We start from the raw sequence: 16817 nt of genomic DNA on the forward strand, positions 1-16817 counted from the left end.
CAAATCTTTTTAACAAGGTATCTCTAACTTCAGCCCTGCAGAATTAATTCTGTCCAAGCAGAAGATGCAGAGACTTGGGACTCCAGTATTCCACAGATCATTCAACAGATACCAGAATCTTGCAAAAGAATATCAGCTTTTTAATGTTCACCCCACAGTAAAATACATTCAGAGTTTTATACCTGGTATCTAAATACAAGGAAAATAATTTTGCAAACGTTTTCAGTTTGAAAGGCATTTTAATAAAGGTTTAGTAAAAGTTTTCTACAATTTTTCTTTGTGCAGATTAAAAAGAATACCTGTGCATTATGCATTTCACAATAATACACTATTCTATTGTAGAGGGTAGACAGTATTCTTGAATTAAAATGTCAGGCACTTTGGATTGGATCAGATTTGTAAAAACAAAATCCGTGGGGGAAAAATAAACTTTAAAATACTATGTTTCTTGTAACTTCCAATTAAATGTTTTGAATATCACAGTGGAGAGAGTTCTTCCAACTCAAGTCAGGTGTAAGCATCCTAAGACAATGTTTTTAAAGGCAACTGAGTCAGCTAAATACCAGAGTGAGTGATGCCCTTAAGAGTCAGGCATTAGTGCTTTTTTTGCAGTGGGGCTCTTTACTTCAGGCTTGTTGGACTTCGCCAGAATTAACTGTATTTTTTCTTGGTACTCTCTCTCTGCTTCCATATTTGCCTCGTGTTCTTTCTTCCTCTTCTCTTCCTCAGCTTTTTGGAGCCACTGTTGATAGGCAATTTGAGATGCAAGCTGGTCTCTGTATTCTTTGGCTTTCTGTGCTTTTCTGGAAATGCCAAATGAATAGGTTACTTAAGCAGTGTGAGTAAAAAGAATAAATTTTATTATTATGTAATCTGTTAGCATTCAAGCTTAGACTAAAGAACCATTCAAAGCTCCTTTCAGCAGTTAAGAATAACTGCCACTATTACCCAAATGCTACGTGCTAACTTATGCTCTCCAGAGTTATCTGCACTCTGTGGTGTCCTACAAAGCAGACTGTAAAACTGCTGCTCGACCATAAAGAGGGAAACAACAACTCCCTGTAATCAGCATGCCCTCCCTGCTCCTCACAGCCGTGGTGAGAGGACAGAGGATGGGAGTGCTGAGTCTCAGTCCATCCCTGGCTCGGGCTCAGTGCTGCTGCTGACACCCATCCTCACCCTCCTGCTGAGAACAACTCCCTGCTGCACTGGTATTCCTGGAAGTGGCTGTCAGGAGAAATCAATCTTCCACTGCACCTCAGGACTCGTGTACTGCTTTCAGTCCCCTCTGGAGAAGCAGAGGAAGTCTTATATGCTCAGGCCCTTCTGGAGCAGGAGTCACACAGACACTTGAATGCCAACAGAGTAGTCAGAACTTGTGCACTACCTCCACAGAGCTGAGCCACAAACCCTTCCTGACACTGCTGAGTGCCATCCCTACTAAGTGGAGCATATCCCAGCTGGAGCCCAGTGTGTGCTTCCTTCACAAGGGTGACACTTCTGCCACAGCCAGGAGATTGTTCCCGATAAAGCCCTGAGAGCACACAACAGATACCGGCTCGGGAAGGAGCTGCTTGTGTCCCTCGGACAAGAGTGGAGAAAGGGCAGGAGTACAAAAGGGGAGTAAGTGAGATAAGGCCCTTTGCCCAAGGCTTTGCATGACACCCAGAGGAACATTCCAGCTACTGCGTGTAAGGATTGCTCATCCAGAGGCACTAGGAGAGCCCCGTGCAGCCCGGGTTACGTGGTGTTTTGGCGGCTGACACAGGATTGTTCAAGGGATGTCTGCGGGTGGAGTTTAGCAATAAGCCCGGACACACTTGCTCTCCTGGGGCAGGAACAAACAAACCTTTCATTATCCCTCCTCCCCAGGCTTCTGCCACTCGTAACAGCAGCTCAGAGTGTGAGGGGATGTGCTTAGGAAATACGATTGAGGTAAGTCACATGATCAAGAAAACCAACACGAGGATATGTACCACTATCTTCTGAGGTCAGAATTAATGACTTAATACCAGCTGCAGTATCACAACTCTGCTCTTGGGCAGCTTGGAACTGATCAGGTACTGGTGGAAAGCTTCTCTAATTAGAAGGAAGTCCACCCACTGCTCTAGAGTTATCAGGAAAAAAAAAAAAAAAACAGCTCTGTGACAAGTTTAAAAGATTGATCTGTAAAGAAATGGCCCGATGGCATAGAAGAAAAATACCTTATACGTTCTTCTTCTTCTTCATATTCAAATTTTCTGACTGCTTCAGCCATTGCCTTCTTCTCTTTAGCAATTTCTATTTTCCTCTCTTCTTTTTTCTGCACTGGAAAGCAAAACCAAAAATCCTTTTAGAAGGCAACAGCTCTGCTGAGCTTGAAGGGACAGGGAGACTGCATTTGGGCTAAGTAGCCTAAATAATAGGTTTGAGTTTTGTTGTTTCTGAAGTGGCACACAAACAACAGCAAGTTTGTTCTCAGCTTATTTATTTTTCATCCACTCAGATCTGGAAAAATTTCACATTCAGGGCTTCACAATAATATAATTAATAACAATGACTGTTTGCCCATGCAATCCTTACTTTACTAGGTTTTGCCCTGGTGATGGCAACGAGGAATTAGCGTAAGGAATGCCTGTAGGAAAGCATTTTGGGAACAGGTTCAGGGAGGGTCACATTGCTGTCCACTCTGTCACACAGTCTGTTCCCAGCAGCAGGGTGTTGCACTGTCTCTGCCCAGACATGTGCTCCACCACTTACACTTCTCCATCATCTGCGACTGCCTTGTGTTCATGACATCTCTCAGCAGCTGAAACTGAGCCTTCCTCTCCTGCTTCAGTTTCTCAACCCTCTCGGCCCAAACCTTATCCCTCTCTTCCTTGAAGACCTTCTCATCTTCTCTTTCTTGCTCCTTCTCCTTCCTCAGCTGTTCAGCCAGATGATCCAGGTAATTAACTTGCTCCTTCAACAGCGTTTGCTGCAAACACACAGACATTTGCAGATCTGAGTAAATTAGTTCAAAACAGCCTTTCAAAGCCTGAAGAAAAGTGGTGATTCACAGCCAGTGTGGGAGCTGGGAGCCCAGAGAGCATTCCAAAACCTGCCACGGGAAAGGACTGCTCAGAATCCTCTACCTGGCCAGACCACAGAACAAATACAAAGTGATCCCTTTACCCACAGCAGCTCAGCTGCCTACAGCACACCCCTTTCACAGACTTTCCACAGCTACCAGGCTACTCCAGTATCACCTGCATTAAATATAATATGTAATATGTAAATATATATGCAGTACAATATGTAATATAATATATAGCACCTCCTGTAATTCTGCAGCAAGGTGTAACATTGAGCTGATACAACTTTCCTAACCTGCAGGAGCTTCTAACCACCTCTCTCCTGTGTCCTAAATACCCTGAGACTTATTTGCACACTGAAGTTGGACAATCAACTTGTTTTAACTTCAGGAAATTACAGAGACATCCACTGATTCATGGCATCTCCAAGAAATAAAACACGAGAGTTTGCATCTATCTATATATTTTGGTTAAATAATTTAATTTTTTTTAGTATTAATTTATTACAATAAGTTAAATATTTCCTTTCATCCACAGTTACAAATACTTACTACATCAGGTCCATGAAACAAAAAATAGCTGTCCAGCCTCTATTATGTCCATGATAAAGGACGATAGGATGATAAAGCTCAGGTGATTTATACACAATGAAATCAGCATGGAGGGACAAAATTCCAGGATTTCCTGAGAGCCCTCACCTCATTTATCCAGCCTGGTAGCCTTGCTGATGGCAAAGCAGGCTTTAAAGTGCTGTGGTTTTAACAGCTAATGGGCTCCTGCAGAGCTGCAGGGTGCTGGCAGGAGGAGAGGCAGCAGGCTGTTCAACAAAAGAATTATCTTGTTCAGGGAGAAGGGCTTGTGTCTGTTCTTTGTTACCCTGTGCAGGGCCACAGAACTGGTCTACATGACATACTGCCCCCCAAGCTCACAATGAAACACCTTACTTTTTTATTTCTTATCTTCTCATGTTCCTTGTCGGTGTCATGAAAATCATTCTCCAAGATCACCTTCTCTTCAGCAAGTTGAATTTGTTTTTCTGCATCAAGATGCTTCTGCCTGTCCTGCACTGCTTTGAGCCAAATCTCCCTGCATTCCTTCTGCTGATGTAGCTTCCTCCTCTCCAGGTCTTCATTTTCTTGCCTTAACTGGTGCAGCTCTTTTTCCTACAAGGATAAAAGTAGCCAGCCTGTAAAATCACTGTGTAACTTCAAACTAAGTGGTGGCTAGAGGTAGTTTATTGCAACATTGAAGAGAAAAACCTTGCTGGCAACAGAGGTTTAGTGTCATCCACTAGAACGAGTAAAGCCTGAACATTTCAGCATATCATTCACTAGAATTCAGGATTTTTATCAGTAATCATCACATGCACTTCAATACAAAAACAGTATTGTGCTGGGTGTTTTCCAAATGTTTCAGGCAGATAGAGTAATCTCTTTAGGGAAATCAGTGTCACTGCAGCACTTTTGATCTATATCCAAGGGTTCATGCACAGCCACAAGCACTGACAAAGTTCAGGGCCATGTGTTCCTGCCATTTCTGTAGATATTATCTGTCCTCTGCCTGTGCTGGGTGATCAGAGCACTGCATCTCTACCAGTCATTAGGCTGCTACAAGTCAGTGATTGTATCTTTGTGTTCTGATGGACAGTTACTGAATTTCCGTGGTTTCAAATCATCCCACTTCATATTGGAAAGAACTTTATATTCCACTTTATATTGGAAAAATGTACTGTAAAGCTGAGTTCATAAGAAAGAAACAATGACAACTCAGAAAAGCATATTTGTGATCAAATAGATATTTGTATACTCAAGATTATTTAGCCACAAAAACATTCAAAAGTAGCATCATTAAGTAATTCATAAGTATAATTTCTGGACATCTTGCAATTGAATAAGTGTACAAGCACAACTGCACTGAAACATAGTCACAACTCTGTGTGTGACCATCATTAGCACTGTATTATCTCAGAAATCATGCTTCAGCTGTCTCTAAGGCACGCTGTTTTTTGTTAAACTGTTTTTAAATTAAATGTCTCTTTTATAATGTGAATGAGTCTTTAAAAATGCCTTAGCAGGTTTGTCATAAACAGCGTGTCTAATCTTTCCATAGGGAAGCAGAACCTGCACTCCCTGACAAACACCCCTTTTTATGCTGGACATAAAGCACCCATGGGTTCTTGCAGTATTTCAGAGACAAAGCTGACTTTTTATATGCCTGAACTGTCAAATTCACTTTCAGAAGATGGTGAAACAGCTTTGAATAGCTTTGAAACTCAATATATGTATATATATATATATATAATTTGAGGAATAGCATTAGAAATCCAAAAAGCTTTGAACAGCAAAGGTGAAAAGAAGGCAGGCAGAAAATAGTTAGCAGTCTGCTGTGCAAGTTGGCACATGTCTTTGGATGAATTCTGACATCAGTGAAGCTGTGGGAGAGCAGCCAAGGATGGGATCCATGAAGGTTTGTTCACTGGGGTAACACAACATCACAAATGTGCAAACAATGGTTACCAAGCACCCTTCTGCAAGCCAGGACCAAAGTGCTGTGGCACAAACTCTTGACGCTTCAGGATAACATGAAGTCAATAACTTTGCAAGAAATCACAATTCTTAAAGGGACAAATAAGACAAAGGAGGAAGGCAGTTAATGCAGCTAAAGCAAAAATTGCAGTCTCTGCTTTGTCATCCACCTCTGAGATATCCTGGTGCACACACGTGGTCTAGCATGCCACAGGTGCAAGTTCTCCTTCACTAAATACTCTATTTTCATTGCAACAACCAGGAGAAACCTTTATGCACACTTAGCTCTCCATTCACCCAGATGAAACTCCTGGTCATGAGGGGCTACCAGCCTTCAATGAAAAACTTGTAATGAGACCATCTGCCACATCCCTCTTCTGCTGAGAATGGATTACATCGCATTTTCCATACAGAAACTCTCCTTCAAAGGAAGCTTTTTTTTTTCCCAGAGGCTCAACCACTTCACCAGAAATGCATCTCCTTGACAGAGCCCCAGGCTGCTGTCTCCAGGGGAAGATGCAGAGTCTTCTATTCTAATAGTGCTTTTCTGAAAAGGCCAGTTAAGGAGCAGCATTCTTTGCCTGGGAGGTATGGCAGTGCCTTAGAAGCTGTTACAAGAAAATAATTCTATTCTACATTTTTTTTAAATAAGCAAAACATTAGTCTAGCTTGGAACATTTTCAGAGCCAGCATTTTCAGAGCTTTAGATTCATTATTGTCTCATTTTTATAAAATGGGGAAGTATATATGATGCCAGCACCAGCTTCCAGTGTCTAACAGAGTATCCTGGGTGATCATTCAGCCTCTACATGTAAATAGCTGCAAAATGAAGATTGAGTCTGAGCTAAATATCCTCCCATAATTCAAAATCAACACACAACACTGAACTAGCAAGCCAGACTAAAGCCAGCAAAACTACAGCAGGAGAGATGGAAAAGGATGATGAAAAAAGAAGGTAGTGGCTGAGCAGTTGGGCCAAGGTAGCCAAATGTGATGTGAGCTCAACAGCAGCCAGATCTAACAGGCAAGAGAGCTTAAATGCTGCTTGCTAATTTGCTTAAAAAATATTTATAAAATAAATATTTCAGCTGGGAAACAAGACTTCCCTGCTATCCTGCAGGAAACTGGAAATTAAAAAAAAAAACAAAGGTATTTGGCAAAAGCTTTAAAATATTTCCATTTCCCACAACACCTCTGAGAGACTGAGTGCCAAAAGAGTGCCGAGTTTCAAAAGATGTGTCTCCCTCTGTAAATGGGAATGCCTTTGCCACAGCTCTGGAAAAGAGGCTTAGCTTTACAGCACAGGCTCAGAACTAATGGAATCAGTGAAGATACAAATAAGGTATGGATTAGTTTAAATGTCCAGTAAGCCTATCATTAGAAGGCCCTTCTGCCCAAGCCTGAATGCGGAACACTTTGGAAATTACCAGCCTTTCAGCATCCTGTCTGATCTCCTGCTTCTTCTCCTCTCTGCGAGCGGCGTGCACGGCCACCTGGGCATCACGCACATCCACCATTTCCCGGATCCGCGCTGCCACCTCCTGCGCCTTCAGCCCCGCTTCCTGGTCCTTAGCCAACAGTTCCTTCTCACAAATCTCTTCCAGCTTCCGCTCCTGCATCTTCTCTTCCTTTTTCAGTATCTCCTTCAGAGTCTGCTGGGCCAGCTGGCAGTCACCCAGCTCCTTCTCACTCAGTTTTTTACAGTGCTCCCGATACTCGTGAGATTGGTTTCTGGAAGGCAATGTGAAAGTTTTTTTTTAAAAAGTCTCAAAGCAATGAGCAGGTCTGGAGGTGTGTGGTGAATGAAGGCTCTCAGCTCATCACTGCCCAAAACACAGCAACCCAGGACACCAATTATACCCCTGGTCTGACATTGATTCCTTGTGGAACCTAAGGAACCACAGAAAGCCTGATCTGATGGAGGTTTTGATGTTAATGAGCTGAAGGATTTGAATTTGTAAAAAATGCCTGAATCAACTTCCTCACAAGGGGAAGTGAACAGGCAGCAGTGATCTCTGCTCCCTATGACAGGGACAGCACCCAGGGCACAGCTGGAGCTGTGCCAGGGAGGTTTAGGTTGGATATCAGGGAAAGGTTCTTCCCCAGAGGGTGCTGGCACTGCCCAGGCTCCCCAGGGAATGGGCACAGCCCCGAGGCTGCCAGAGCTCCAGGAGCCTTTGGACACCCTGCCAGGGATGCTCAGGGTGGGGTTGTTGGGGGGCTGTGCAGGGCAGGAGCTGGGCTGGGTGATCCTGGTGGGTCCCTTCCAGTTTGGGATATTCTGTGAGTTTAAATGAACACACAATACATCCACACATGGTACGTACAATGTGTACTCTACATGTAGATGGAACATGGGGTTGTGTGCATATATATCTTGTATTAACATACAAAACACTTTCATGCTACACTTATCCAAACATGCAGCTTGGTCTCTATTCAAATGAAGACTTAGAATAGGTTGGTAAGTCACCTGAAAGCTCATTCATATTCAGAAAAGCACTGCGACTGTGGAAATGTGGGTTACACGGTTGAGCAGGAACCACTAGAAATTTATTAATTTTTAAAGTGAAGTTCTGTGGGATAATTCAGACAAGTCACAATAAAAGCCTGGAGAAGGTAGAAAGTCAAACAAGTAATGCAGTTTTCAATTTTCATTCACTCTCTGCAACTGAGTTGCATATAAAGAGGTAATTTATCTTCAGTTGAAGAACACTGCTCTAATTGCAGATTCTGCTTTTACTTTTGCAAACAAAGCACTATTTAGATCAACACATGCCATCAAACATTATTTAATTTGAACAATCTGCAAGGATTTTAATTCTGTTCTATAAACAGGATATAGACTTTCATGAAGTCAGAATGTGAAACTGGCAGACAAAGGCGAAGACCTGCAAGTGTGAAGGATGTGTAAGGTCTGAGGATGTGTGACAGACACATGTGAATGCTGTGAAGTGAAAAGATATCTCACAATTTCATGCTGAATGAATCTATGCAGATTATTGCAAAGGTGTTTAGGAATTCACAGAAGATATCACAGCCTGAATCATGAACAACTTCATGGCAGCAGTAGTTACCTGCACAATGTGAAATACTATGACACTACACAAGCTTTGGCTGACTATCCTGTGTAACCAAAACATTAAATATTCATCAGGCAACTACCTCAAAGCTATTACCAATCTCCAAGTCAGGGTAGTTATTTAATTTTCAGAGCAGAGGGCTCACCATGTCCTGTCTCTGCTGGCATTCAGCAGTTGCTGCCTCACATTTCCCTGAGGACAAGGACATGTCTCTGTTCATCCTCTTGGCTAAAGCACCCAGTGCTGGGGAGCCTGTGCTGAAAGGTGAAGGGCACTGACACAAACAGTGAAAGGAAAAGTACTGCTGTGAAAACATTTCCATTCTGCTGCTATTTGTTGAACCTGCCCCAGCCTGAACCCCCCTGCCCTGGGCTGATCCCCAGCGTGGGCAGCAGGGCAGGGGGGATTCTGCCCCTGTGCCCTGGGCTCAGGTGAGAGCCCACCTGCAGAGCTGCCCCAGCCCTGGCTCCAGCAGCACAAGGACGTGGAGCTGCTGCAGCCAGTGCAGAGGAGGCACGGAGATGCTGCCAGGGCTGGAGCCCCTCTGCTCTGGAGCCAGCCTGGCCCAGCTGGGGCTGTTCCCCTGCACAAGAGAAGGCTCCAGGGACACCTCAGAGCCCCTGCCAGGGCCTCCAGGGGCTCCAGGAGAGCTGCACAGGGACTGGGGACAAGGCCTGCAGGGACAGCACACAGGCAATGCCTGCCACTGCCACAGGGCAGGCACAGATTTTGGGATCTTGGGCAGGAATTGCTGGCTGGCAGGGTGGGCAGGCCCTGGCACAGGGTGCCCAGAGCAGCTGTGGCTGCCCCTGGATCCCTGGCAGTGCCCAGGGCCAGGCTGGACAGGGCTTGGAGCAGCCTGGGATGGTGGAAGGTGTCCCTGCCCATGATAAAGATGACTTTGAAGGCCCCTTTCAACCCAAAATTCCATGATGAGATGCTGTAGTTCAGTGCCAGTAATGGTGAAAAGGGATGGCTGTTTTACCTCTTGGACGAGACAGGAACCTCCTGACCACAGTTGAACCCAGCAATAAAAGCAGAGAGCAGCACAGGGATGTGCCTGCCATGAGCCATGGCACATTCCAAGGAGCACCCTGCTCCCAGCAGGTCATCAAACGAACTACGTCATTGATGGTTTTCTTACATTTCACCACTGGAGTCTAGCTTTCTTCTCCTGGGTGGGAGTTAGTGGTGATGAAAGACCACAGCACTAATTAGTATTCATGAAAAACATATTTCTCAAATGTTGTGAGGGAAACATGCTATTATTAAGATTCTAAATCTTGCTATTATTAAGATTCATCTTACAATTAACAATCATTGTATTACTTTAACACAATGGGTTCAAAGTTCTCTTGGCATTGAAGGAATAAAGATCTAGTTATTCTTTTCTGTGATTATAAACTAATCTGATATTTATTGAATTCCCACAGGGGAGTAGGAGTGAATTATGTTCAGCATTGTTAGAATTTTAATATAAAATAACCCTTTAATTCCTTGATTTCATCAAAATAATTCCCACAAAGCAGCTTTTATACCAACCCATAAACATCTGCTCCCCCAGATGGCAGGTTTTCTTCCTCACTTTGCTATCTTAAGCTTCTTAACATTAAAACTGTGCCTGGATGTGGCTACTTCCCAAAGACTGAAGCTCCTCAGTTATTTACTCATTTTATGGCTGCAGCACGATGTGTCTGGGATAACATCATTCCCCATATGGATGCTTCTGATGTTACCACAAGAAAGAGGATGTGATCCGTGTTTTATGCAAATTTTAAGACGTTGCAGTTTTCTTTAAAGTTACCAATGATGAACATGTCCTCAGGCTAGTACTGGCTGAGTCTCTTCTCAAAGTGCAGCCCTCCCTGGAAATGAATTCCAGCAGGACTCCCATGGTCCAAGCCTTGTCCCCTCTGTCACCTTGTGACAAAGGACTCTCCTGGTTAACATTACTACTGAGAAGCTGTTACATCTGTACCCTCAGGCCATGGCAACCAGCCATAAAATATAAAAAATGCTGCCTTTTGGTGCTCTGGAATAATGTCTGACAGTGTAGGTGCTCCTGTACCTCAAGGTTTGAGAATCCATGCCTGCAAAAGGGCAGAGTACCTTGCTTGGAGTTAAAGGAAATACAAACAAGTCTGTAGCAGGTTTCAGAAAGATATTCAAAAGAGTTGAAAATCCACAGGCAAAGAAAAACAGAAAATCATGTCTATATCCACCTGCTACTGGATTGACTGGCCAGGGCTCCTAGGTGTGCCCTGGAGTAATCATCTGCAAAGGGGGCAGGTGTGCAGGAAGAGAATATGTTTTGTACCATTGATAAATAACATTACAAAGTAAAAAACAGCATTTATTTCATCTTTACCTCATCCTTTTTAATTTCTATTTGTGCATATGTTTTATAATGTACACAATATACCAGCACAGTATATTATTATATATTTATATAGTTGATAAATAAACATATTGGAGTGAATGTTGAAAGTTTTTACAGCTAGGGGTTGCAGTCAGAGGACTGGAGACCATTGTCCCAGAGGACAAGCTGTGACACAATTACAGACTGCTTGTGGATTTTCAGGAAGTGTTAGTCTCCTGAGCAGCAAATCGTGCTCCCAGATCTCTGCCTGGACCAGGATGGTTTAGGAGGAAGAGTAACATCTAACAGCCAGAAAAAAAAGCAGACCTGGGGCTACTTAAACAAGACAAATACATGCAGGTACCCCAAGACTGCCACTCACAACAGCTGTGAGGAGAGATGGCTTCACTGCCTCTAAGTCCTCTGAAAACTGGCAGCCAGCAGAACACCCACAGCAAAGGTTCAGCAACACTTTTTAACAGGATGCTGTGTGGTGTGAAGAAGGCTTAGATCCCAGAGCAGAGTGGGAAAGGTAAAAGGATAATAATAGGATGAAATAATCCCATGAGACTGAGTGACCTACAGACATAGTGACCTACACTAGGAAGACAAAAGACCTGAGACATTAGGACGGGCAACTACAGCATGAAAGTTCAAGTGTGTGTCACCAGATGAAGCAGTTCAGTGGTGTGATTCACTTTGCAATTAAAATATCTAAAATTAGACATCTGAACAGGAATCTGCATATGTGCTAAATTTCCACTCTGATCAATGAGAATGTAATTAAAGTCAGTAGAGGCTGGGGTGCAATTCAGCTGACAGGGCAGGATAAGCCTGTTTGGGCCTGACTTTAGGTTCCTGTAACTGTCCTGATTTTGGTGAAGTTTTGAATAGAACAGGAATGCAGATTTCCCAGTGAATACAAAGATACCAACACTTAGAGGCCGACCTTTAGGTAACATCTCCCTGGTGTGTAAAACAAGCTACAAGTACAAAATAAAATGCACTCCAGCAGCACCCCCTCCAAACTTTGAAAGTGAGTTTCAACCACTTTGTGTGATAGATAGAGAACAAATCAGAAGCTGCAAAAGGCAAGGGCCACGTTTTCAAACCACCATGTGAAGTTAGGCAGTGTATGCACTTCTAACACCTGTCTAAGTCAATAAACAGGTTTAACAAACATTTAACATTTTAACAAACATTTACCTGTGGAATTAGTTAATTAGTGTTTATGCACAAGTAAGAGCCAATGTTGATTTTTAGCCCCAGCCTGTGCACAGGTGTTGTTAATTTCACAGTACCGTGGGAGACTGGGAAAGACACTTCAAATAATCACAATTAAATAACACTATTATTTCTCTCATCCCTCCCTCGGAAAACCAGATTTACAAGAAAGGGAGAAAGAGATTTCATGCCAAGGCCTCAGGTCCTAGTAAGTACCTGCAAGTTACTGCTTTCAGTCAGGAAGATTTGGCACAGAACTTCAGGCTGCATTAAACCCTTAGCTGCAGCTGCTACTCTTGAAAAATATGCAATAAATAAAAAAACAGTCTTTTTAGTCCATCTCAACCTTTCAAGAATCTTTACTGACATATTGTCTTAGTAAGCTTGATTTAAGCCAAATTAACCTTCCCTGCAGCCTGTTCACTCCAACAGTATAAAGCTGGAACAGCAATTACAAAAAGGGCTGACTTGGCAGGTGGAAATGCAGGGATGCTCATGTGGGACAAGGAGGACACACTACACTTGCAAGAATTAACTACTTTGATTTTTTTCTGTCTTACTGTTTCAATCACTTTCATCTTTCCTTACTCAGTTTATTATTGCCACCTTCTTTTTAAATTGTCCCTGTATATTTACTTTGGGCAAATTCTCTTTTATAAGATATTTTTATGGCAATACCTGAACTGTTGCTCTCGTTTTTCAGCCACCACTTGTAGTCTTTCTTTCTCCTTCTTCTCCCTCAGTAATTTTGCTTGTTCCTTCATCTTTACTTCTCTCTGCTGTGCATTTTCCTCATCAAGTGCTCTCACCTCAGCAAGGTGCCTGCTCTCCTCTGCCTCCAGAAAGTCACGGAGCCTGTAATGAAAACATTTGAATAAAGGCTAAATCAATCCTTCTGTTGAAGGACAAAGTTTTTGTTTATTTGTTATTAACACAAAGTGGCCACTGGGCTCCCTTCAACACCTCTTGCAAATGTCAGAGAAGTGAACATCAAATTTTAACTCAGGGATCATTTGTGTTGTGTCCATCAAGGGAATCTTACAGGACAACATGAGTGATTCTGTCCAAGCACAGTTTAAACTCCTCATCTTACAAACCCACTTTCAAAGCTGCTTTATGACTTCAGTTCCCCAGTCATCAAATTATTCTGTTTCTCAGACTACATTTGTCACCAGCTGATAAAAATTAGATTTTGTACTATGGTTATCTTTCAGCATAGACACACAGAATACCCTGAGCTGGAAGGAACCCACCAGGATCACCCAGTCCAGCTCCTGGCCCTACAGACATCCCAACAATCCCTCCCTGGGCATCCCTGGGAGCAGTGTCCAAACGCTCCTGGAGCTCTGGCATCCTTGGGGAGCCTGGTCAGTGCCCCACAGCTCTCTGGGGAAAGAACCTTTCCTGATGCCCTCCCTCCTCTATGCATCTATAGCTGTATCTTCCCTCAAATGACCTCTCGCTATTTTAGCACCACTCCACAAAACACTTCATCCTGAAATATCTTTGATGAGAAAATTATGTCAAATAGGCAGTTTTTAAACACATCATCATTTACTTCTCTGTTAATCCCAGCAGTGAGAAACCTGGGGCTACCGAATGCAGAAATCACCGATTTCAGCCCAAATGCCACAGTGCCTCAGCAGAAAGGGACGCGGGGTCCCGGCAGACAGGCTGAGCACAGGCCAGTGATGCACCCTTGTGGCAAAGAGAGCCACTGGCACCTTGGGCTGCGGGAGGAGCAGCGCTGCGAGCACGCCCAGGGAGGGCACCCCTCCTCTCGGCACTGCTGAGACCCACCCCGAGCGCTGCCTCCAGCTCCGGGCTCTGCAGCGCCGCAAGGACACGGCCTGAGCAGAGGGAGCCAGTGCAGGGACACTGAGGGACTGCAGCACCTTTCCCAGTGGGAGAATCTCTTCTAAACTTCCTTCTCTCCTGAGAGAGCTGGGACTGTCCAGCCTGGAGAAGAGAAGGTGCAGAGGGATCTTACCAATGTACATAAACTCCTGGAGGGAGAGGATGCAGGAAAACAGTTACTCCTCAGTAGTGCTCAGTGGCAGGACAAGGAGCCACAAATTAAACCACGTGAAATTCCAAATGAACAGAAGAAAACAGTTTGTTTTCCTTTTACTGTGAGTGCGGTCAGATATTGGACAGGCTGCCCACAGTGGTGATTCAGTCTCCACGTGTGGAGACAAGCAAAACCCAAATGGACACACACTCCTGGACAGCCTGCTCTAGGTGACTCCAGGGTTGGACCAGATCATCTCAGGAGGTTCCTTCTAACCCCAGTGGTTCTGTGGAACCCATGGGCAATTCCCCTGAAAGCACATTAGACCAGGACACCAAACCGATGACCTTCACAGCTACAAAGTCACTTGACGTGAAACAGTAACTGAGAAATTAAATCACATTATTTTTTCCAAAGATCAGAACAGCATAATTCTTTCTTTACACGGCAGTAAAGTGCTTCACCTTTAATATTTTTGAAAGACTTCTGGAAAATTTTAATTTTTTCAGCTGACTGTGCTGCAAAGTGTTATTTGTAGGAGCTAAACATCAGCTTGATGAGTTTGCAACAAAACCCTCAGTGACACTGAACTGAATTTCTGACACTGTGCTACCCAGAGAAGCTGTGGATGTCCACGGCAGGGTGGGTAGATGAGCTCATTGAGCCCAAACCACCCTGGAATTCTATCATTCTGTGCCCCACCTCTGGAAATGCTCCAGGCCAGGTTGGACAAAGCTTGGAGCTTGTCTGATCTAGTGGGAGGCGTCTCTGCCAGGGGGCTTGGAACATGATAAACTTTAAGGTCCCATTCCAACCCAAACCATTCCATCATTTTATGATTGTATCAAGGTACTCTTCATTCTCTTTAAAAATCAACCAATTAAAGTGCTATGCTACTATTTCCGGCCTTGTCTGTGGCAGGCAGGCGGCTCCAAATAGCACCTCGGCTACACAGTTACTGTGTTTGAACACCTGCCACTGGTGCCCGGCCCTCTGAGCACACACTGAAAACAGCAGGGGCGCTGCGCTGGCTACGTGTTTGCTACCTCTCTCTCCTCACTTCGATCTCCTGCAGGTACTGCTGCAGCGTTGCCCGGACCTTCCTCTCGGCAGCGCGCTGCATCCATTTGTCCTCGCCGCCCTTGTGCCAGTCGCAGACGTTGCGGTAGTGGCGGAACACCCGCAGGACACGTTCGTGCTCACGCTGCTCCTCCTCCAGCGCCCTCTCAGCCAAAATCGTCTCTTCGAAGAGGTCTCTCTTGGTGGGCTTGGCTATCTGCGAGAGAAACTAAATGGGGCAAGCGTGGAGACCTCGGAGCACCCTTCCAGGATATGAAGGGGCCTACAGTGAATCCAGAGAGGGACTCTTCGTCAGGAACTGTAGTGACAGGACAAGGGAAATGGGCAGAGTGAAAGAGGGAAAATTTAGGCGAGATGTAGGTAGAAATTCTTTGTGTGGATGGTGAAGCACCTGCACAAGTTTCCCAGAGCAGCTGTGGCTGCCCCTGGATCCCTGGCAGTGCCCAAGGCCAGGCTGGATGGGGCTTGGAGCAGCCTGGGACAGTGGAAGGTGTCCCTGCCCATGGCAGGGGTGGAACAGGATGAGCTTTAAGGTCCCTTCCAACGCAAACCATTCATGGCTGAAAATACAAACTATTAATATGCATGTTTTTCAGTTGAATTCATGACTGTGCAAGTATCTAACACCAAGTGACAAGTTCACAGTAATTATGGGGTAATCACAGAATCACTGAGGCTGGAAAAGAGCTCCAAGTTCATCAAGTCTGAGCTGTGCCTAATCCCCACCTTGTCATCCAGCCCAGAGCACTGAATGCCATATCCTGTCCTCCCTTGGACACCTCCAGGGATGGGGACTTCAACACCTCCCTGTGCAACCCCTTCCAAGGCCTGAAAGTCTTTTCTGTGAAGGAATTCCTTCTAAATTAGACAAGCCCTGCCTACACCCCCATAGCACCGGGCTCCTCAGGACCCCTCACACAGCACTGGGCACCCCGGGACCCCTCACACAGCACCGGGCTCCCCGGGACCGTTCACACAGCACCGGGCACCCCGGGACCCCTCACACAGCACCGGGCACCGCGGGACCCCTCACACAGCACCGGGCACCGCGGGACCCCTCCCAGCTGCTCCCAGAGGGTCCCGCCTCAGCCGGCCCCGCTCTGGGGCTCGGCCCCCACGTCCCCGCAGCTCCCCGGAGCAGAGCGGCCCGGCGTGGCCCCTCACCAGCGCCAATTCGTGCGGCCCGCAGCCGGTGAACTCCCGGCGTCTCAGGGTGTGAGAGCAGTGAGGGGGCTGGGGACGGGGCGGGGGCCGCGCCGCCATGGCGGATGGAGGCGCCGCCGTTGCTGAGGGGACGCGCGCGGGACGGAAGTGGCATCATGGCGGCGGGGGCTCTGAGGGGTGTCCTGGCATGGCGGGGGCGCTGAGGGGTGTCCGGCATGGCGGGGGCTCTGAGGGGTGTCCTGGCAGACCGGGAGCGCTGAGGGATGTCCTGGCATGGCGGGGGAGCTGAGGGGTGTCCTGGCATGACGGGAGCACTGA

The 16817-nt window shown here is 45.5% G+C and overlaps 1 protein-coding gene across 1 annotated transcript; it reads right to left on the reverse strand.

Moving 5' to 3' along the window:
• Positions 1 to 580: 580 nt before the first annotated feature.
• CFAP53 (cilia and flagella associated protein 53) lies at positions 581 to 16603 on the reverse strand. The gene is made up of 8 exons (XM_041423594.1): positions 16500 to 16603; positions 15302 to 15531; positions 12923 to 13099; positions 7006 to 7309; positions 3998 to 4216; positions 2740 to 2956; positions 2205 to 2307; positions 581 to 803 (listed from the first exon to the last, which is right to left on the reverse strand). Exons 1-8 carry the CDS (start codon positions 16596 to 16598, stop codon positions 581 to 583), a joined length of 1572 nt encoding a protein of 523 aa, XP_041279528.1. The 5' UTR covers positions 16599 to 16603.
• Between the last annotated feature and the right edge of the window lie 214 nt (positions 16604 to 16817).

The sequence above is a fragment of the Onychostruthus taczanowskii genome, unplaced genomic scaffold (genome assembly GCF_017590055.1).
Source record: "Onychostruthus taczanowskii isolate IOZ18803 unplaced genomic scaffold, ASM1759005v1 scaffold79, whole genome shotgun sequence".
Classification (NCBI taxonomy): Eukaryota; Metazoa; Chordata; class Aves; order Passeriformes; family Passeridae; genus Onychostruthus; species Onychostruthus taczanowskii.

What these genes read in the sequence shown, in the direction of transcription:
- CFAP53 (XM_041423594.1), bottom strand. Translation starts at nt 16,598, where the DNA reads ATGGCGGCGCGGCCCCCGCCCCGTCCCCAGCCCCCTCACTGCTCTCAC. An exon ending in AGAAGATAAGAAATAAAAAA is followed by an intron (nt 2,957 to 3,997) that starts GTAAGGTGTTTC and finishes GTGTGTTTGCAG; the next exon opens with CAAACGCTGTTGAAGGAGCA. An exon ending in GAAGAAGAAGAACGTATAAG is followed by an intron (nt 804 to 2,204) that starts GTATTTTTCTTC and finishes TGGCATTTCCAG; the next exon opens with AAAAGCACAGAAAGCCAAAG.